At 38.7% G+C, this 22,307-nt stretch overlaps 5 protein-coding genes across 7 annotated transcripts; 2 read left to right on the plus strand and 3 right to left on the minus strand.

Moving 5' to 3' along the window:
- Window positions 1–419: 419 nt before the first annotated feature.
- LOC122395329 (ribosome biogenesis regulatory protein homolog) lies at window positions 420–1,809 on the minus strand. Its single transcript, XM_043392790.1, has 5 exons — window positions 1,655–1,809; window positions 1,313–1,571; window positions 939–1,240; window positions 682–855; window positions 420–613 (listed from the first exon to the last, which is right to left on the minus strand). Exons 1-5 carry the CDS (start codon window positions 1,801–1,803, stop codon window positions 484–486), a joined length of 1,014 nt encoding a protein of 337 aa, XP_043248725.1. The 5' UTR covers window positions 1,804–1,809; the 3' UTR covers window positions 420–483.
- Window positions 1,810–2,215: 406 nt separating this feature from the next.
- LOC122395331 (DNA-directed RNA polymerase III subunit RPC8) lies at window positions 2,216–3,237 on the plus strand. Its single transcript, XM_043392793.1, has 5 exons — window positions 2,216–2,328; window positions 2,408–2,591; window positions 2,663–2,803; window positions 2,891–3,015; window positions 3,113–3,237. The coding sequence occupies exons 1-5, from the start codon at window positions 2,218–2,220 to the stop codon at window positions 3,164–3,166; spliced, it is 615 nt and encodes a 204-aa protein (XP_043248728.1). The 5' UTR covers window positions 2,216–2,217; the 3' UTR covers window positions 3,167–3,237.
- Window positions 3,238–4,765: 1,528 nt separating this feature from the next.
- LOC122395325 (F-box/LRR-repeat protein 16) lies at window positions 4,766–13,832 on the minus strand. The gene is made up of 7 exons (XM_043392787.1): window positions 12,514–13,832; window positions 8,249–8,604; window positions 7,748–8,041; window positions 6,847–7,138; window positions 6,064–6,259; window positions 5,195–5,343; window positions 4,766–4,944 (listed from the first exon to the last, which is right to left on the minus strand). Exons 1-7 carry the CDS (start codon window positions 12,605–12,607, stop codon window positions 4,796–4,798), a joined length of 1,530 nt encoding a protein of 509 aa, XP_043248722.1. The 5' UTR covers window positions 12,608–13,832; the 3' UTR covers window positions 4,766–4,795.
- Window positions 13,833–14,369: 537 nt separating this feature from the next.
- Window positions 14,370–16,366, minus strand: LOC122395328 (actin-related protein 2/3 complex subunit 1A-A). Its single transcript, XM_043392789.1, has 6 exons — window positions 15,983–16,366; window positions 15,653–15,913; window positions 15,274–15,564; window positions 15,008–15,186; window positions 14,658–14,927; window positions 14,370–14,566 (listed from the first exon to the last, which is right to left on the minus strand). Exons 1-6 carry the CDS (start codon window positions 16,047–16,049, stop codon window positions 14,528–14,530), a joined length of 1,107 nt encoding a protein of 368 aa, XP_043248724.1. The 5' UTR covers window positions 16,050–16,366; the 3' UTR covers window positions 14,370–14,527.
- Window positions 16,367–16,638: 272 nt separating this feature from the next.
- LOC122395324 (uncharacterized protein DDB_G0292642-like) lies at window positions 16,639–22,289 on the plus strand. Of its 3 annotated transcripts, XM_043392784.1 has the most exons (6): window positions 16,639–17,802; window positions 17,871–17,935; window positions 18,020–21,457; window positions 21,619–21,870; window positions 21,976–22,153; window positions 22,234–22,289. In XM_043392784.1, the coding sequence occupies exons 3-6, from the start codon at window positions 18,051–18,053 to the stop codon at window positions 22,267–22,269; spliced, it is 3,873 nt and encodes a 1,290-aa protein (XP_043248719.1). In that variant the 5' UTR covers window positions 16,639–17,802; window positions 17,871–17,935; window positions 18,020–18,050; the 3' UTR covers window positions 22,270–22,289. The 3 variants fall into 3 exon arrangements, with proteins under 3 accessions (XP_043248719.1, XP_043248720.1, XP_043248721.1); XM_043392785.1 differs by having other exon boundaries at window positions 17,871–21,457; XM_043392786.1 differs by lacking the exons at window positions 16,639–17,802; window positions 17,871–17,935 and having other exon boundaries at window positions 18,220–18,284; window positions 18,379–21,457.
- The last annotated feature ends 18 nt before the right edge of the window (window positions 22,290–22,307 follow it).

Consider the following 22,307-nt stretch of genomic DNA (forward strand, 5'->3'; position numbering starts at 1 on the left):
CGTTCCTAAAGAACACGCAAACTGTAATTTGCAAATTGCATCTCGCTTCTCTATAAAATAGCCTTTAACGTTGGCACAACATGTTTTCACAACAGAAATCAGTTCTTTTTCGAAATTATCAACATCTAAATAGTGATTTTCAGATTTTTTAAAGGAGTTCTCCTTAAACGAATGAAAGAATTTAGAAATCTGAGATTTATGCACTTTTTTTTATACTTAATCTTACATAGGCATTTATTAAATGAGACCATGATAGACCCTTCAAAAATACTAGTTAGCACATACATACATGTAGGTACACTTGATTTTTATTATAATTAAATTCTTCAATGATATAATACGTAAAACCGGAACTTCTTATAGTGAGGGAGACATTGCAATACTGTGATATTATTTATTTTAACAATATCTTCTGCTTCAATATCGGTGATCCTAACGTTATACATTTAAATTTCATTAAAATTACAGATTTTCGATCAGTTTTTATCTTCGTTTTCTGCCACCTACTCTAAGGCGTATATCCCGGTTTCCTTGCCCCCCCTTTGGTTTCTTTGCTCCCCTACTTTTTACCCCCTTTTTGCCTTTTACTGCTCGTGGCTTGGCCAATTTTACTCTGCAAAATAAAAATGTCAATGTAACATATGTTGTACTTGATACATACTATAAAACATGGAAATTTACTTTGGTACAGAGAAGTCCTCGCGAAGAATTTTATTGTTACTCTTAAGAATGCTGTCTACTAGATTTTTGTTGCGTTTCCGTTCATCCTGCATGTTTAATGGAGCTGGTTCAGCCTTCCTTTTCATGCCTGGCACTTGTTTTGCAATACCTTTTCCATCTTTCTCTTTTGGTAATCTATAAACATTATATGTAAGTTAATACATGCGATACTTGCAATGTACTTCATAATCAGTGTTTTTAATAATGTGTAAATATACTTGTCCTGGAATTTGCCAACTGATGCTGTTGACGCTCGCGCGATGGTAATTGCTTGAGAGAGTTGTTGCGAATTAGTGAAATGTTCTTTGGTAGGAAGACCTACTCGTGGAATCTTAACATTTTTTGCTTTCGCAATGTTACGCAGTCTTTGTAATTCATTCTTAGATATCCTTTCTTGTTTTGCTGCTTTCGAGACTGAGAACGAATCTTCCATGGCCTTATTCTCATTGTTAAGCTCTACCAACCATTCTTTCTGTTCCATAACTTTGCTACGTTTGTAACCAAATTTAGGTATCCATTTCTAAAAAAATGTTGAATTATGATAAACGCAAGCATAAAAAGAATGCATTTAAAATACAGATAAAGGACTGACTTGTAATTCATCGTCCCACTTCAGTTTAGATTTACTACTCTTTTTAGATGTGATACCCTTTTGTTTAGCAAACTGTTGCCATTTTGTTAAAGGTTTTGGTTTTGGCACTTGGCGAGATCGAGGTAATACAAATTGAGGCGTTGGTAATTTTGCCACTACTGTGTCGTCTATACATTCTACCGGAAGCTCCCAAATTTTATTAATTAATATTTGCACATTGTCTCTTGTTACGTTTTGTAAATATTGTTCTGTTTGAGATCTACAAAACACAGTAGAATGATCAGAATAAAAGAGATTCGATTGAATCGAGAGATTATATTTTGAATAATGGTTTTAGGTTACTTCAGTGATTTTATGTCCAAAGTATTGTAATCGAGCGCCAATAGAGTTCCTACGTCCGTTTCAACTTCCACGTCTTTATTTACTATGATGGACTTACGCAAATCATTCTCCTGAGGTTCGCTTTCTAAAATCGCTTTAACAATATCCATGCTGTCGAGTATGCGTTTACCTCTAAACAATCTTCAGAAATGAGCTTCTCGACGATCGTTCCTCAGTTTTATTACAAATTTTAATCTCTGATTTCTGACTTCTGTTACATACTTTATTTGAAATATACGTGAATTAAACTCGAGAATAGCATTGTTTAAAATCTATAGTTATTCTTCGTTAATACGGTATCTTTGAGCACGTGCATGTAAGGTTACATTTATTCATTTGTGAATTTCTTCGGTGAATACCGGTGACTTGGGGGTTCGCAGTTTTCAAAAAAGATAAAACTATCAAAGGAAATTAGAATTTGATATATTTATCAAAGGAGAAATGTTAAATTCATGTTGAATCAGAACAATAAATATCTTTATTATTGAGACGCAGAATCATTCTACGTGATTATAGTGTGAAGAATGTTTGTCCTCGCGGAACTGAAAGATACGGTCCGAATTCCACCGTGGGAATTCAAACGGAAATTAAATGAAGCGATTACCGACGAACTTAATAGGAAACTTGCCAATAAGGTGAAATATTATAACTTCATTAATTGTCAACAATATTTAAACATTTCCAATACTTGAGATCGTTATTGTATTGCTTAAGGTTTATCTGAACGTTGGTCTTTGCATTGCGCTTCACGATATCATAAAAATCGAAGAATCGTACATCTTCCCTGGCGACGGTGCGTCGCATACTAAAGTACTATTTCGGTTTATCGTGTTTCGTCCATTCATGGAAGAAATTTTAATTGGGAAGATACGTAGCTGTAGCATCGATGGTGTTCACGGTAATTATTTTATTGCTATAACTCGCCCTCTTATTTTACGATACAGTTGCTGTATAAATTTCTTTTTGCAGTAACGTTAGGATTTTTCGAGGATATTGTAATTCCACCTAACAAACTGCAACACCCATCTAGGTTTGATCAAATGGAACAAGCATGGGTTTGGGAATACGACACAGGGGATGGTGAAAAGCACGATCTATTTATGGATGCAGGTATTTCAGATATTTTCTAAAAGCAGTTAATCGCTAAAAGGTATATTAACAATAAGGAGTAGCGTAATAATGGTAGAAAAACTTTAGGAGAAATTATACGATTCAGGGTAGTGAGTGAAACTTTCACAGAAGCATTACCCACGGGACCAAATGTAACCGGAGAGTCTGTCGAACAATCGGATGCTAAAAATATATCGCCGTATACCTTAGGGGTACGTATCGGATAATTGGTACAACATCGATTATAGTACATAATTTCTGTATAGATCAAAGTAATTCTATTATTAATGTTTTAATTCTGCGTTCTAGGGTGCCATTGACGAGCCGGGTCTTGGGTTACTTACGTGGTGGGAAAATACCTAAAAGTACAAAAATAAATTTGGATCAATAAATTTTTTATTTCACAGCACATTCCATCATGTTATCACGTTTTAAAGATACATCCGTGACTCGCGTCACGCGCGACCCGATTTCAGATAGAATTTTGACTGTGCGAATATATTTATATTTAGTTCTCATTGGTAACAGAATTATTAATTATTATTTGTACAATATATACAAAGATGTTATGTGCTAAACATGTGGTAACACGCAAAAAAATAATTTCAGTTCGGTAAAAGGTCGAGGTCGTGCTAAACATTACACATAAGTTATTCGGTAGCACAAGTCTCAACATAAAAAATGTTTTGCACCAGTCGTTCAACTGCAACGGTGCCGTCAACTTTTTTTTTTTTTTTTTGTTCATATCTTACGTGCTGATGGAGCATAGTGTGACACATCTGTTTTTAAATAACCGTCGAAATCGTTAACAGTATTAAACACATAAAATACGTTTTCTATATTGCGATATATCGTTACATTTAATGAAAAACATTGGAGAACTTAGCTAGGTGTAAGCCTTAAATTTAGGAAACATTAATTACGTGACAGCGGAATATACGTAGATAAAATATAGTTGAAAAACATTTCTAGACAATACATATGTGTGCAATGATCTTACAATTTTGTTATTTTTTTTCCTATTATTTGAGTAACATGTATCGTCGAACAAATGACGCAAATCGTATGCCTCGTAAATAAAAAAAAAAAAAATCTCCATTAAGACGCATCGGAATGTGTTTGCTCTTTTATTCTTTTCGCTTTTAAATAGTCACTTTCTAGGTAGCTCGCTTTTCTTTTTTTTTTAAAGCAACGCGTCTAATGCGTCGTTAATCATGGTCTTAAACGGTTTCAAAGCGGGATGAACAACGTTCTAAACATATTAGAAGTAAAATAATACATGTACATAAAAATTTATCACAGTTCTAACTGTTTTGAGTCTGTCGTGTCGTCTCGCGGACATTTCTACGTTCTTTAGCGAGAACCTACAAGTTAAATTGTCTTTTTCTTTTTATCCCTATCATCAAGCGACGCATGAAACTCTGAAGATCGTTTACCAAGAGGCGTATACTGGTTTTTTTTATATTTTCTTCGTACTTCTTTTTTTTCTTTTTCTTTTTTCGATCGTTCGAAAAAAAATTAAAAACGCAACGACCGAGGGCCACGTTCTCGGGAACGTGAACACCGATCTTGTTGAAAGTCTAGCATGGATAAGAGGAGTGCGATTCGTACGGGAGCTCTGGTGTATTAAAAATGCCTATGCGCTATTATAGTATCGCCACGTTACTTTGCACATTTAGGGGCTAGTGGTTTCTCTTTTTTTCATTTTTATAGATCGTTACGAGAAAAAAAAAAAGAAAACGTAGTTATTTAGTTTGCGTCTGGACGTCAATTGCTTTTCCCTATATCTGTATGATGCATCTTTTCAGTCGTGTCGTATGTACCATTGTCATTCTAAGTATTGCTTTACGTGAAATATGTACTTTTTTTACTTTTTTTTCTTTTTTAGGAATACAAATTTTTATCCTGCCGTTTCTCGACCAGCTGCGCGCATCGTCGAAACGTAACGTAATTCGCCCCGAGATTATTCTCTACTTCACGCAAGTTAATTGTTTATTCGATGATTAGGCAACGCGGCATATGTTCACATAAATAGCCGAACAGTTCTGGAGACGTTCCTGGACAGTTGGTTAGCTCTAATTCGTGTAAGTGGCGAAGTTTTATCAAGCTGGACAGTCCGCTACTCGTGAGCAATGGGCAACCTGCGGAAACGATCATTTTACATTCGACATTACACGATTACGTTGATTAAACTGAATACCTGGTGCATTAGAAATATTTGTACACGATGCAAAATGGTATTAATAATTTCTTATACATTTTACAGGGATTGTGAAACATTAGCCAGGCTTTTTCTCCGCACAGTCTTTAATCTTCTCGTCGCGCGGAGAAGCGCGAACTTTAAACTTCGATTTGTAATCATATAGGCCAAGCCTTGGCGCGCGAACCTACCTGCCAAGGAGAGTACTTGTAAGGATTTCATGCCGCACAAGTGCTGAAGACCAAAGTCTCTAAGTTGTGAGCACCATCTCAAGAACAATACGCTCAATGATCCCATTGTGGAGATATAGCCCACGCCTATATCCGTAATGTGCACACACCTGCGGAAAAAATGAAAAAGAAACTCTTAAATCTACGGTTTATTCATTTAATATTTTTTATTTTCAATCAATCATCGTGTCAGACGTTTCTCAACTTTGCTTCAAATGTTTTCTTGTGCACGTTCCAAGTGCCACGTCTAATCTGTCTCTTGCTTTCAGGTGAAATATTTGACAACCGTTCCGCGATCATAGTCCCATTAACGTCTCAATCCTAGACAAATTGGCATGGATACTCGAAAACAATGTGACACACGGTAATCGAGCCAACTGTTAGCAACGGTTGCAATGCGGTCCAACGCTTAAATGCGCATTTAACACTATTTCTAACGCGGTCTGTTTACATCTTTGCATCGGGATAATAACACGATTCTGAGCTTACGAAACCATCTTCTTTCTTTTAGAAAACGATGTACGGATAGGAGAATCTTCCACTATTTACCGAAGCTATTTTGTTTTAGAATATCTTTGAGTTTACGGTTATTCGCTTTAAGCCCCCCGCTAGAATACTCCCTTAAGCAGATTGCAAGTGTCTCGACAGAACGCGATAGGTGAATCACTTATTGCGTAATGGTCGATCTTAAATAGAATGCTCGTTAACGCGTTCAGTATTTAGAACATGAATGAAGCGATCGAACGGCTAGCGACTGGACGTTCGTCTTAACGCGATTTAAAGCGCGCTCTGTACGCGGGGCCGATGCACCCCCGATTCACGCTTCTCACCTGTCCAACGTAAGCTCCTCCAAGTGATTCAAATCACAGGCGATGTATTCTAAGGCTGCGTCGGAAATCCTCGAGCACCAACTCAGATCCAAGGAACGAAGTCTTGGCAAGTTCTCCGCGATCAGCTCGACACCGTCGTCCGTCACTTTGGTGCATCCGGACAGCGACAACAGGGTCAAATTGGGCAAGGAATGTACTGGAACCCAACAAAAAAACCAAAAACGTGGGCTTCACGGAACTCTCGTTACTCGAACGAATTTTCTCAGCAACATTCTGTCTCTCGACGGTGTTAGTTTTTTTTTTTTAGGAGCAACGTTATACGGCGGTAGTCTTCTAATTCTAAATTTATAATGGACGGATGCGTGGACACCTGACTTAATTTCACGCTCTCGTCATCACGGTATTTCCACCTGGATCCCGTTCTCGTTTGTTTATTTTTTTTATTTTCATCGCATCCCAACGTCACGCGGCGTTTCGATTTAACTCGTTGACTGGTTGCTTATCGCAACAATTCACTCCGCGTATCTGTACCATCTTGCATAAGTAAATAGAAATAAATGTCCGTCACCGCTTTTATTTTCCAAGCGCGTGGAAAACTAACGAGTCATCTTGAAAGTTTCCACGGTTCCCGTCCATTTTTGAAAGAACGTAGCTCCATAGAGACTCTCAGGATGACCTAAAAGAGTTCTCTTTTGCAGCAAATAGTTCAAACAATGTTTCTTTAACGCTTAGCTTCGATTCTAATCGACGATTGAAATTTTACGCAGGAATCGCGATTCTCACCGATATTGAGCACACCGTGGTTGGTGAGCTCCCAGCAGGACTGAAGCCTCAGAATGCTAAGGGCGCCACTCTGTCTAGCGTTGAAGTAACCGAGGGCCGCGTCGGTTACGTGGTACGCCTGCAAGGAGAACTCGAAGAGGCCTGGCAATAATTGAGCGACAGCCGCGACAGCATCATCGGCGACGTTAATACAATCCGACAGGGAAAGCGATACTATTCTAGGTGTCAAGCATGTCCACAGACCAGCTTCCGTTATCTCGTTGCAACCGGCCAATTCAAGCTCGTACAAACCCTGCAAATGAAACCGATGATGTAACGGTGCTTGTCATTTTCAGTAAACAAACAACAATACATAAATTGTTTGGTAACACGTGTTGCTTCTATGATGGACAGAGGACATATATATTATTAATATATAGCTATTTTTGTGTCACGATAATTCTTAGTCACAAATTCAGCCGGTACGATTACTATTATCAAAGTATCGGTGATCGTAGATCGTAGATGCGATAGTTCCCAAATTATCTAAAAACAAAGCGCCGACCTCATAAAAGATTTCACGAGTATTGATTGGGGGCGGTCAACGCGATAATTATCTATTTATACCAAAAGTTCCCGCAAACTTGTTTCCATTCTTCGTACGTCCACAGTCCACCATTAAAGCGGACGTGTTCTTATACACCCGATTGGGCAAATTTTATTCTCGAACAACGAATACAAATGTTGGATTCTTTTTTGTTTATTCGACTCTGCATCTTGTAGACGTTATCGCGGTAGCCCGAGCGTGGACCTACTCCATCGTTCCGTCATCAAGCGACACACTTTTTACAAGAGGCTCGCCACGGCTCGAGACTTCGTTAACTTTTCCATTCAGCGGTCTCGTCAAAGCAGAACAACTCACTTGCAAACGATCCAAGAGAGCTTCGAGGCCTTTGTCGGTGACCGCGCAGCATCTCAGCGACAACGAGTGAATGTTCCGCTGGGCCATAGGGAACCCGTGCGTGAGCTCCGATATATCCTCGTCCGTGGCGCCTAGCAGGACCAACGAATAGAAACCTCTTCTGACCAACGAGGCGTAAAACAGGTGACGCGACATGATGGGCATGGCGCGCATCTCGCGACACCTCAGGACGGGCACCAGTCCTGTCCAAAGTCGAGGCTGCGCGTAAAGTACGTCCCTCCATTTTATGCACACCTGGCGAACCATCCGAGCAACGATTTACAATGATTAAAAATTACGAATTTCAGATTGGAAGATATGGTCGAGACTAAGAGGAGGAATTCGAGGGAACCCAGTCATGTAAATGTAATTTGAATTAATAATAGTAGTCATGGTGGTCGTTGGCAATTAAAAATTTTTTTTTTTTAGGAATTACGTGGGATCGAGTATTGCGATAATGACCTGAGCCAGAGTCCTCGTCTCGATGGCGTTGAAGTATAGGAAAAATTTGCTGAGGAAGTGATCGTCCTGCATGAGCTCCTCCCACGTGGTGGGCGGTACGTAGCCCCCTGTGTCGCCGCAAGCCAAGGCCATGTTTCTCGCGCGGTTCCTGGATATCCTCATTCTTCTCGGCTTGTTGTTGCTCAGGCTCTTATTATTGGCCGGCGGCATGCTGCCCATCGACACCGGCGCGCTTCTGCTCGGCTTTTCCGGGGTTGCGTTCGCATTGTTCGCGCTCTGCAAATTCGTATAGGCGACCCCGCCGCTTCCGCAAAACACGTTCGTAACACGTTCCATGACGCTGGCCTTTCCCCCACCTGAAACAACCGACGTTTCGTTCTCCTTTTAGTCGTTTTATTGCGTAACGCGACGGTCCACGGAGACCGTAGGCGAGAAAAATTTATTTTAAAAACATCAAAACAGAAATTACTGGCTCGTTGAACGGGGGTAGGAGGGGGGAGGGGAACCGAACTTTGCGCCAACCAGTGGTTCAGTAACTTCGCGAGGGGCGAACGTTCACACGGAACAGAGATATTCGCGTTATCGTTGGTTTCTTTTATTTCGATAATAGTAACCTGGACGAGCCACTAAATATAGAAGAACGATTTTTCAAGTACGCGCGCACACCTCAACGCATTAATGTATCGGCGAGCGTGGCATTAAAGGCGTTTCTGCAAAGGTGAACTCGGCGAAGATGCAAGCAGTTATTTTCGTTTTATTTTCGAGCTGTACGTCCTATTTGGCTCCGTGGCGCGTCTCTATTTCCTGTCTATCTCTTTATCGTGTCGCAAACAAATTTTTTTCGCGAATTTGCGACCAAGAGAGTCGTTTTTAAATTAATTGCTAGGGGAAAAGATTGTTTTTTAAAAACAATGTATGGAACGGACTGTACAACTGTATCGATAATATTAAAAATCAATCGTGGTCATTACCGCGACTTAAACAGGCTTTCTAATGTTTCAGTCTGACAATGAGAATCGTGCTAAACAAAGCCTTACCAATGAGTCCAACTAGCAGATTCGGGACGAAAGCGCAAATGGGATTGGAAACCTTTAAATCGTTTCAAGGAGCGTCCTAATAAGTATAATTTCTTTTCTGTTTCATTATCGTAGACTATTTAGAAATAGTTTTAAAATATCAAATATGTCCAAGGAAAACAATGTCACGCTAGATATCAGCCACCCGCAGTCTTGGTGAAAAGATAAGAGTAATAACTGGTTGGAAGGTGCGTACAATCATAAAAAAAAAGAAACATAAAAGAAACCAACCATTACTTGTTTTGCAGATAACTCGTGCAACGTGGTCTGAATAAAGCGTTTTCCCAGAAACCAACGAAGATATCGACTTCTTTTTTTTTTAATGAAATGGTAACGAATTCATCTGGGACGCCGATTAAGATGGAAAAGGGGTTCCCCTAGGTTTGTTGACGTAAGAACAAGTAAACGGATCTGAGAACAGTAGTCACCGAGCACGGATCCAATACCAATGCAATTTTTTGTGCAACAGAAACGGAAAAGTTAAAAGAGCATCGTTATATAACGTCGTGGGAGTTCCAAAATAGAAATAGTGCGACAGCTATTGTGAAAAAGATACACGACGTTATCTTTTAAGGTGTAGTAACGCGAAATTGGTTCGCCAAGTTTCGTCCCGTAGATACCGATCTTCGGAATGAACGTCGCGACTGTTAATGGACGTCGATAACAACGTTTTGAAGGTCCCGGTGGAACAAAAGCCACGTCGAAGAACCAGAGAATCGGCAGATAAGGCGGAAACGTCCCAATCTATTGTCGAAGACTGAGAAAGGTCAGGAAAAGCTGTTATTTGACGAAGAACATGGCGGACTTCGTGGGAGGAAGATTCGTCTTTTCGTACGGTTTATTTAATACAGATCGCGTACGTGTGAGTAGCATGTTTTTAAGAAGCCTTCGATAATCAGCGCGACGACACGGAACGGACAATTAATTATCGTAGCGGAGAGCTGCTCTCGAATCCTCCCGCGATTTTATCGCGGCAGGTTACGAGCTGGCGGCGATCCAGCCATCGCGATTGCCCATTTTACGCGTTAAAATAAATCTCCGGGGCTCTTGGTAGAAATCGCCGCGTACGCAACGGGGATACCCCAGACCCTTTTGTTTTTGAGTCTCTATTGAGCGGGAGAGCTCGACGTTCAATTTCTCGCCGTCGCATGCACGGGTCGCGGCAAATGTCGATTCACCGATATTTCCGCTCGCAAATTGCTGACGTTGTTCCGTAAACTGGTACAGCGCTATTGTAAAATGGGAAGCAATTTACGGCGATCGTAAATGCCGGGAATCAAAAGGCGCGAGAATCGTACGCAGACGAACGAACCAAAGTTGGTTGCACGGGATGTTCGGCTACTAATTGCAACCCTTTGACTCCCATACGACTCGTTCTTCCAACAGTAAAGAAATTGACAATTTCTTTCCGCCATATTGAATTTTATTGTAAATGTTTGTGTCTATGGTCGGCTATCCCTGCGGAAAAATTTAAGGGTCGATTCCAGACGCTGAAACAAGACGAAACTAAAGAATAAGGAATCACGGTCGAGCCCGTTGTTTTGCAATTGTAAGGGGTTAAGGGTTTGATGAAATCCGCCTGGAACGCGGCAACCCGCTCGGCTCCGGCGCACGCGACGAAGTGGCCGAAATCACTGTCGCTCGGGGTCACTCGCCTCCCAGAAGCTTCGACGAAATTTATGGCGTTCGATCCGGCCGCGCGATTCTGCGGCACTTCGTAAAAAGTCGAAGAGTATCGTATCGTAAATTTCGTCGAAGCTTCTCCGAGGGTGAGTGACTCCGTGCGACGGTATTTTTCACCACCGACTACTGTAGCGATGTGGGTGGACACGGGGCCTCCCAATACGCCCTCTGGCGGGTCACGATATACTAAGGCCCACCGTATCATAATCTGGGCGTCGGGGCCACGCATACTCGGTACATTTTCAAAATCGATTTCCCCTGAGAACGAAGCGATATTTATACTCGACAGTACTGCTCTTTACGGGACACCTTGTATAGTAATGACATTTTACGTATCATTAACTTATAAAATACATAAAATGTCATACACTTACAGACCCTACTGTTACTCGAACTTAATCAATCGTCAGTTGTTAATATCGAAGCGTATGTTTCTAATTCTAATCGTGGGAATAGACGTTGCATCGTTTCGTGAAAAACCGAAATGGCGAGGCGTATCTAAGGAACAGGAATCTCGAACGCTTCGATGCATTCTGGTTTCCACGTTTCCGCGTATACGAGGACGAATGCTATCGATTCCATTGCAGTTCAAATTGCGACTAAAGGCAGCCGGTGGCCACTTAACCAACGATTGAGGAGGGAATTTCGGAAACAACGGGAACGTGTTTCCGCAGGCCAGTCCGGGGTGGCCGGAACGACGTTGCATAATACCGAATCGCGAAACTATGGCAGGAACGGACGGTTCGGGGTTGCGGGTTTAACAGAAATCAATTCGTCATCGCGATTACGTAATGACGGGTGACCAAATTTTGCGAAACTTCGTTCCGACCTAACCCCCTGCACTCCACTGGCGCCGCAACGGCGACACACATAACGTGCGCTGCAACTCGATTCAACTTTTTATTTATGACAACGGAAACCGAATTAACGATTCAAGTTCGCGTCGCGAGAGTTTCCGAATTTTTTTGCGGTACAAAGGTTCGATTCTCAAAATCAACGTCGATGAAATTCAAACGAGATTTCCAGTCGTTCCGTGTTTAAAAAAATATATAAAAAATGACAGAACCACGCAAATTTTAGATTCCTCGAGCACGGTCAGGGTTAGGTTGGTCAAGCCTGGGCTAGGTACGGTTGAATCTGGATTGGTCGAGCTTTGGGTAAGGTTTGAATCAAAAGTAGGTTAGGGCCGAGTCGGGTCTGGATTACGGGGTGAGTAAGGGCTGGGTTAAGTCTGGATCGCGCGATTGGTTATCGATTCGAAATTATTTTCGGCGAGGAATATTTTTATAACGATGATTAGCCTGGAAAGCGGCGATCGGGGATAAACAGCATTCCTACTCTAATAGAAACTTGGAATAACACGTAAAAATTAAACGAGAATAAGCATCGTTCGATCGAATGAACATCGTGAATAAATTGCTATAGGTTGGTATCTTCAAATGTCCATTATTGGAATTAAATCTCTGATTGTAATCTAAGGGAAGAAGATAAAAATAATTTACCAACCATGATGTTTGGACCCTCGCAACCCCAGTCCGTTGATTCGTTTGGTTAACTCGGCGCTGGCTCTTTCGATGACCTGAGTTGATATCGAAGACATCTCTCAAGAAGTAGAGGTGCGCTCCAGTCGTTCTCCCACGATTCGTAGTCAAGGCGAATACGGATCCGTGCGTCCGTGATCGAAGCGCTTCATATTCGAGCGGTACGTACCACGGATTCAAGAACGGCGCGATTCTACGCGATTGTTTTCCCTCCTTCCTTCTGTTTTCTTCTCTTTTTCTTGTGTTTACGGCATCGATCCGCCTCCACGACGGAAATCACGAGAGTCTCGCGCGACCGTACGTATCTGATCGGGATCGGGTCCGACTATTTCGAAGAGGTACATTCGATTGCTACTTTATCAACGGTATCGACGATCATCTAAATTTATCGCGATGCTTATCGTGTGCATCGTTGTGATTCCTTTCGACGAATAAACGACAGCCCTCCCCGGGAGCACTCTGCGCCGCGAATCGATGATAGAACGTTTTGCTGGAAAGATCTATTTTAATCGCTGGCACAACGACGAGCGATTAAACGACAACCACACCGCCGTACGGGGAACGAAAAGAATTATGTACAAATGGTACGATACCGTGTTCGCGAGGCGCGTCGGATCACCACGCGAATATTACGTGGAGAACGAAAATATTGGATAATCACGTCCTTTGCCGCGAGCGAGGGTTTATGTAATGAACTTTGACCACCTCACTGCGAAGTGTACGAACAATGGAACGCCTCTTCAGAAATAGTCCGCGAATCGATAAGCATCATCGGCGAACGGGGAATTAAATCGACGACGATCGGTCCCCGTGTCTTCTTTACGACTTCGTTTCTCCACCGACGGTGTCCCCGTACGAGTCGCGTTTACTCTTCTCGTGGACCGCGGCGGCCCGAACGTTTTACCGCGACGGCTCTGTTTATGTGTTAGTCATGACACCGAGCGGAAAACAAAGCTGAAAGGTGGAGCTGCTGCAACGGGCACGGCACATGGGGGTAGTTTGCGCGAGACTGAATCGATATCCGCGCTGAACTTGTCCGGCTGCCCCCCACTCGAGCCACGCGACCGTGTTGGTTTCCAGGCGCGAGCGAGCCAGCCTCTTACGCCTGTCGATCGGTGAACCGTCGTACGCGTCGCGACGCCCAACGCTATGCAAACCGCTCGACTGAAAGGCGTCGCGTACCGTCGCACGGTTTACACTGGTTTACACTCGATGACAGTGACTCGTGTTGCATGAAGGGAAAGTCACCAAGTCCCAACTACCCCTTCTTCGTCGCTGACTGCCTAGTTGTCGGGCGGCCGAGGCGTTTAGGATGGCATTACTACACGCTCTGACGTACCTGCGCAGAATCGTCTTGCTACCTAGAGATGGCGTGCAAAATCACTAACCGTTATTTATCATAGCGATCGCAAAATCACGATCACGGTCGTGATTCAACTTCGTTCACGACCATGATCGCGATTCTTTTATCTTCAATTACAGCGTATTTTGAGTGAATTATAATAAAAAGTTTATGTATGTATGAGAAAGGTTCATTTATTTAAAGATCGAAGGGTGCTTCAAATTTTTGAGCGACAGTATATTTACAATAATATCAACGTTGAATCAGTATCATACGGTATTGGTAGCAGTATTTATTCATACATCATCAGTATTGAAAATGGATACCATGTACCTGAGCTTTCATATTGAATTACTTGAATATTATCAATATGTATCGTGTTAGGCCAGTCACTAATCGTAACGCAAAAGGACAGAGATACCGTAAATTCGATCCTAAACAAACTGCGTTAACTCCTTTCGAACGCGCATAAAGACCTATTTTGGCTTCATAAAAATTGTAGTAACATTACACGGGAGAGACTGATACCACGAGAAGTAATGAGAAATTGTATATTTTTTTTCAGTTTTAACATTTATACATCTTTGTGTTTGATGTAATATCTTCATCCATCTTTATGATATAAAAAAAATTTTACTTATGCTATCTTGAGACCAGCAATGGAATTCTCTAGAAGCTAAATAATAGGAAGAGGAAGAAATAGAATTAATTTAGAAGTTTTTATTTTAATATCGAAGCACAATCGAATATGCGTTGTCAATGTTTACCTTGAGATCCCATACTACAAGTTGGCCATCTAAACTGCTCGTACTAAATTCATTATCGGATACTCTGCGTAGGCAATTAATTATATTTTGGTGTATACTGTCCAAGGCGTTATCATTCGTATCTGTTCTCGATTGGCGATCCAACGATTGGAATTTACGCATTGCAGATAATCCGGCAGCCTCTTTTTTCTGTGTGTTATCTAATTTCGATACAAAACACAACTGGCCATTGTCGTCTATGGAATACAGCATGGGCATACAACTATGTCCCTAAAACGTAAATCAAATTACTGTACATACAGTTTGAAAAATAGTGAACTTGATTTTTTTTTAAATATGCGCATAAATACCGCAGCAACAATGGAATTGGATCCCATCCAAACGCAACTTAAAAAAGGCAAATGTTCTGTATACAATCTTACAACTGCATTTCCTTTGGTAGCATCTGCAATGCATATGGATGAATTGTGTGCTACCCAACAAATTTTATTACCACAAGGACTAAATGCAACAGAGTGTATCCAACCACCTAGGTAAAAATAAAAAAAAGAGAGAATATTTGGCAAGAACAAACACTATCCAAGGTTGTAATAAAAAAAGTAACATTTTTTTCTACCTCCATTGGGACTATTTTGGAATTCAGCAAGTAACGTTCCTAAAGTATTACTTTGACCCCAAGGACCTGTTCCTGGTGCATCCTCCATATCACTTATAAAAGCGCTAAAGACACGAACTCTATAATCAGTCGATCCGGCAACCAAAACTTTGTTGTCTGGATGCCAATCAACTGTGGTTACAGTGGACCTTAACGGACGCTTTATATGCTTACATTGCCACCAATTATTTTCTGAGACAAAGTAGCATACAGCTATTACTTTACCTCCAGATCCAACAGCAAATTTATTTTCTATAAGTACAAGTACAAGCAACAAATTAATGCATAGATAATTCAAAGCTATAATAAACTTTATATAGAATATAAATGTGTATTGTACCTAATGGAGACCATTTTACACAAGTTGCTGCTCTATTTAATCTTACGAGCACCCAACCGGGCTTCCACTTTCCATCACTTTCTAGCGTCCAAACATACGCGTTCTTATCCGCGGAACAAGTAACTATTCGGTTGGTATTTGGTGCCCAATCGATGCCCATAACGTGCATATCATGCTCCTGTAGATTCTGCAGTAATTTCCAACCACTCGATGTACGCTTGTGAACTTGAATCTCATTATTATTCGGGCAGACAGCTACTTCTGCAGAAATACGTTAAAACTGCTTATTCGTTTCGGAGAAAATTACTTTCAATGAAACGGATGTCAAACCTTTTCTGTCCTTATTCCAAGCGTGACAGCTGATAGCATCAACACTTAAGTTATGAACATCTGTCATTTTGTCACTGATTTCCACAAAGAACTCTATGAATTTACATACGATATTATTCGAATAAACGCTCAATACCGAAAATTATCTCTATGAATCACCGCACCTAACTGGGCAAAGACGGGTGCGGTCACGTATTAAAAGTAATTTATTAATTTAAAACGCTGAGAAAACCGATTTGTAAAAAGACTTTCGGAAATTCGTGGACTCTGATCAGTCGACACGAATTTCCCAAATTTCTGGCAAACGATACGGCACACAACACTCTCCTTAAATACACCGGAATTGACAGTTCATCCGCCGACAGCGGGTTATCAAGGCACCCTTTAAGGTTATGTTGTTTCAGATAGTAATATATTGTAAAATGCTTCCACTTTTTATTGCAGCGTCCTCTATTACAATTCAGTACCAACTTACTTAAGTAAGAATATGTTAGATTAACAGAATTAAAATTACAGCCAATATTTAAAAACTATTATTTATAGTTTATATTTCATTCAATAAAGATCTCGTATCAATAATTTCTGTTACATTCTACCGAAGATGTCAGAAAATGAACTTTATTCATTCAACGTTAGAAATATCTGCAAACTAAACTATACGACAGTGATAGAGTTGCATTGGCAGACGGTTCTTTTACGAATAAATTCAGATACAATAAAATCTTTTCAAGTTATTCTTTATGTACATAAATAGTAATGTTGTATATTTCTTTTGAAGACCAACTCATACAACGATTTTTTAATGTAACTTCTACAATCAGTTTTATAACTGTTCATTGCGCTTTTTGTATTTCGATCCATTGTACATCGAATCTACAAATACCCCTTCTTATCATTTTTTATTTTTGTAATTATAGTTTCCATTGTACATTACGAAACAATATTATACTGAAGGGAATAAGAAATTATTGGCTTGAATTTTAAACGCATATTGATATATACGAAATGTATTAGGTCACTGAAACAATTGCTATTACGGGATCGTCGTTTGTAGAAATAAAAGAAAAGCAAATGTGCTGCGTAGATTTCCATTAGTCTATAATATTTGTACGGACCCGGGTGACGATTAGAAACCATAAAGTAAAAACGAAGTATAGTGGTGATTTTCAAGACGTTTACCATCGATTGTAAGTTAAGTTGAAGTTTCGGATAACGGACAAAGTACTAGCTTCATTCGATTAATGTATTCGATTAAAATATTACCTATCTCTACAATGAATTGACCATTTCGGTGAAAACATGTATTATAGTTGTTTTCGCGGAATAGTATTGGGTAAATTACTATAAAGATATTTTCCATATAAATTTTCGTGAACCAATGTGACTTCTTTGCAAGTATTGGTTTTCTTAGATATACATAGAACTATACCCGGTTATCATATTAATATTGAGGATGAGTACCTTTTCTTAAAAAAAATTAGCTTCTTTCCTACTATTTGGGGATCTGACCGTTACGTTTCGGCCCTGGTGCAGCTGTTTATATTTCCTGCCAATTCTTGTTGAACAGGGTATAGCGAACATTGCTGCGTCGCCGCTTTACGGGAATCCCAACATTATACATATAGTATAATTGCGTTGTTTAACTTGTTTGCATTTTTCAAGCGTTTTATTTCACGATACCGCATTGCAATATATATTTTAAATTCCTTATTACGATATAGAAATATAGTTGTTTAGTTCCAACTTCTATAAGTTTTCTAAAGAGTCAAGAACGTATCTTCAAGATAAACTGAAAGATATTAACAACAAACATGTTATATGTAAGTTAATTTAATGTTAACCGTAACGATGTTTTATGTATTTACATATTATATTTTTATATTTGTAGGTACATATTGGTAAATATAAAACATTCATTGAAATGAAGCAATAAGAAGTTTTTTACTTCATAAGGTAAGCAGTATTTTGACATTGCTAACGAATATCGACTTTTACAAATCATTTTTATATATATGATAATGTTTTTGAACATTTTAGTTTTACTAATAAGTAATTCTATATATGAAATATGCATGACAACATAGATGTACTTATGTACATGGATGCTGTGAAAATAAAGAAACATCTTTCTTCTATTGGACAAAAAGGTGTTGATGAAAGTGTAGTATGTGAACTATTGAGTAGCTTTGGGCCTAATTGTGATCTGAATTTTATAATAGATATGTTAACAGGAATAGGTAGCATGAAAGACTACGAGTTTGATACTAATTTGGCAGAAGCTGGACCTTCTAATATAAGGAATGTAAACTATAATACATCAAAATGTAAAGCTATTAATGAGAAAATGGTCGCAGAAAAATTAATTTCAAACGAGTTATCTCCTATTACATATTCAGAACTGATGTATTCAAGCAATTCAGATTCAGATGATTCTTATTCTGCAAACTGTCATGAATTCCAAGAACCATCTTCACCTTTAGATGCAAATACAGAATTTTGTGGTGCTGCATCTAATGCCAATGATGATTCTTCATGTACTGTTGTTGATATAGAAATACTAGAAGAAAATAATAATGACCCAAACAATAATTTAGATTCCATAGAGAGATTCCAAGAACAGTTAAACTCAAGTTCAGAGCCACCTGGTAACAGACAAAGAATAAAGTCTGCGAAATGTTTAAATAATCCAACACCAGGTTGTAGCAAGGATTTTGATGAAACCAAATCTGATTATTTTCTTGACATAAAATTACAAGAAGAAGCTACACAAATATGTAATCTTTTACCTAAGCTTAAACACAAGTTAGTCTATGCTACTCTACGAAAAAATTGTAAGGCAGAAAATCGTGTAGAGCTCAGCCTCTGGGATTTATTACCAAATAAAAGGCCAACGGTGAAATTTTCATTTAAAAGAAAATTGGTAGGTAACGATTCTTTTAAAGAATCTGATAAGATCTCTTCCAAATTTAAAATTATCGAATGTACGGAGACAGATTCCTCGGGTAATTCGTTAAAAAATGCGAAGCGGAATGAAAAACAAATTAATTGTGCGCAAAAAATAAACATTCCTCTGCTCACGACGAATATTAGTTCACGTGACAAAAATGTCATAATAGTGGACAATTTATTTAGTAGCAGTGATTCTGAACTATCAGAACATCCAATGGATGGCTATAAAGGTTTTCAATCTACTCAAAATCGTATATTACAACCAGCAAAATTAGTGCTTGGTAAAAGGCAATCACCTATGAATCGAGTTCCCGCAGTTTCTTCTCCTATTTTGTCTCCATCGAAATTAACATACATTACTGCACCGGAGCACAAAATTGCAAACAGTAAGAACATGTCAAAATATGCAAGATGTAAAAATAAAGAATCTGTAAAAAAAATGAATATACCTTTGGGAAGAAATGTTTTTCTACCAACTACAACAAACGAATCAATGGATCTGTACATGAGCTATTTAAATTATGTAAAAGATATGAAAAAACAGAAATTAATTGGAAAAGCTCCAAATTTTGATTTTGAAATGAGATATCAGGCAAGAGAAATATGCCTAAAGCCACAGATTGCAAATTGTAGCGTGAATAATTCACAGTTCAAAAATACAACAAATTCATCAAAGACATTAAATGTTGTTAACATAGATTGCGGTAGTGATAGCATAGCAAATAATTTAAATTTTGAAACCACTAACACTGTAAGTTCTACCAATTTGTCATGTCATAATGCATCTACTAATGCAACAGCAACGAATTCGCAAAATGCATCTCGGAATGAATCAGCTAGTACTATGTCTGAAAACTCTGATTTAGCAACAAAAACTGTAAATTTACAAAACTCTAAAAAGAGAGTTGTATTCCACGATGAATCTGCCGAGCCAACAGTAGAAGTAGCCGCAGCAACGGGAGTTGATTCAGATATTCTATTACATCCTGGATCTAGTAATACAACAACAAATTCAATTCTTCCATCCACCTCGGCTCAAGTTATTAGTACAGTAGCAAGTTTAGATAATTTATTACCTCAAAGTAAGCTAAGCATTAGAAGTACAATTTCAAATATTGCCACATCTTCAACTGCATCAACTGCCATACCAACAAGCTCTGATACGTTTATTTCCACTATGCCATCTATCGTTCCTACAGTAAGTGATGGTAAATCTCATTCAAGAAAATACTTAGAAGACATTTTGGACGAACTGTCATCTTCTTCCGAAGGTGACTCTATAGCTGATGTAGAACATGCATGTGGAGGTGTTAAGAAAAAAGCTCGTAAATACAAGATACTTGATCTGCCTCCAAAATTTCAACAAATGTATGAAGAATTAATGTATCTATTTCCTGAACAAGATAAGAAAATTATTAAAAATGTATGTTTCATGCATTTGAAGAAAGAAAAAAATAGTGATCAAACTATACAATTAGAGAACTTAATTGACTTTATACTTGAGAATGAAAGTCTATACTATCTATATGAAGATAATAAAGATGGGGAAGAGATTACACAAGATTGTCAAAAAAAAACCAGTATTAAATATAATCAGTATATTTATTTGTCAAGTGTCTTTCCCAATGCGGATTCAGCATATTTGGCAAAAGTTGTAGCAAGCAAGGCTGGCGATCAGGATTCTATAAATAACTTTATAGATTCTCAATTTGAGAATCCGACTTATCTCACAAAAGAGACGGAGGAGTTGAGGAGGAGAAAAAATATAGAACAACAAATGCAGTACGCTTATGATTTTAATGCGAAACAATTTTTGGAAACAATTCCAGATCCATTTAATTATTTTGAAGATCCAAATAGACAGTGCGAATATAGTGAATCTGCATTGAATTTTCTCAAGTATCATTTCAAACGATTTAAGACTAATACTTTGAAGAATCTCTATGAAACACAAAAGTATAATTTAACTTCCACTGCACGAGCCTTGGAAAACATGGTACCTGACAAATATCCAGAACGGATTAAATACTTTAAGGAATCAAATCCTGAAGAGGAACGTGTATTTATAATACATAAGGTACAAATTAGAGAATACATGAATAAATTGGAGGAAGAGGAGGAAGAGAAGGAAGCATTCGAGAAATTAAAGAGTAATAATGAACTTCTCGAGTGCCAGTGTTGTTATGATAATGAATGCATGCCATGTAAATGTTCAACATGCGACGATGGGCATATATTTTGTAATTCATGTATTAGAAGAGGCATTGAAACAAAATTGGCGAACGGTGAAACAAATACTTCATGTTTTATAAACTGTGTCGGCGAATTCAGACTTTCTACTCTACAGAAGATACTACCACCAACGCTATTTAGTATTCTTATCAATAAGAAACAAGAAGCGGAAGTAATGGCTGCTGGGTTAGAAGGTTTAGTTTCCTGCCCGTTTTGTCATTTTGCGTATATACCTCCTCCGGAGGATAAAATTTTTAAATGCCTTAACGTTAAATGCATGAAGGAGTCATGTCGGTAAGTTCAATGATGAGAAAACATTAATAATACTTAGTAAATGTAACATTAAGGATTTCGCTAAAGTTTGGACATGTTATAGACTTTAATAATATTTAAATTTGTTTTGAAAAATTGTTCAATATATTTAACAATATATGAACACATATATTTGATGCTAGATTATGTAAAGAGATAAATCACGTGCCTCTGAAATGTCACGAAGAAAGAATTGACCAAGCGCGTTTGTTCGTGGAAGAGAAAATGACTGAGGCTCTTGTGCGTAAATGTTACAAATGTAGCCGTCCGTATTACAAAGACGATGGTTGCAATAAAATTCAGTGCCAGTGTGGTGCTACGATGTGTTATATTTGTGACGCAGTAGTCACAGGGTATAACCATTTTCATAATGGTAACGTTGCTTCTTCGAAACGGCAAGTAAAGCATAAGAATTATTCCATCTGTTGCTTAAAGTATATCGATTCATCACATTCCAGTAAATACTTTATGTAAGTTTAAATTTCAAATGATAATTTTAGTTGTCCAATGTGGAGCACCAATGATCTAATAAATGACGAAACAGTTAAAGAAGTTGGGAAAAAAGCTTTAGAATACGTAAAAAACAAAGATCCCAATATCAAAATAGATGCAGCTGATCTGATACTTGGTAATAGCAGTAATGCAGACAATCCTCTCAGAAAATCATACGTACTTTCGGTAAGAGTACCGTTATTACTATGACGATTTAAAGTCTTCATTTACAGGAAACATTAACTATTTCCTTATTTATTTTTTAGGAACGCGTAAACAAAATAACACAATTTGATACGTAGCGTTACTCTCTTAATTGTGATTTATTTTTATTCCAAGT

Source organism: Colletes gigas, unplaced genomic scaffold, assembly GCF_013123115.1.
Source record: "Colletes gigas isolate AHSC1104 unplaced genomic scaffold, ASM1312311v1 Colletes_gigas_Sc00005, whole genome shotgun sequence".
NCBI lineage: Eukaryota > Metazoa > Arthropoda > Insecta > Hymenoptera > Colletidae > Colletes > Colletes gigas.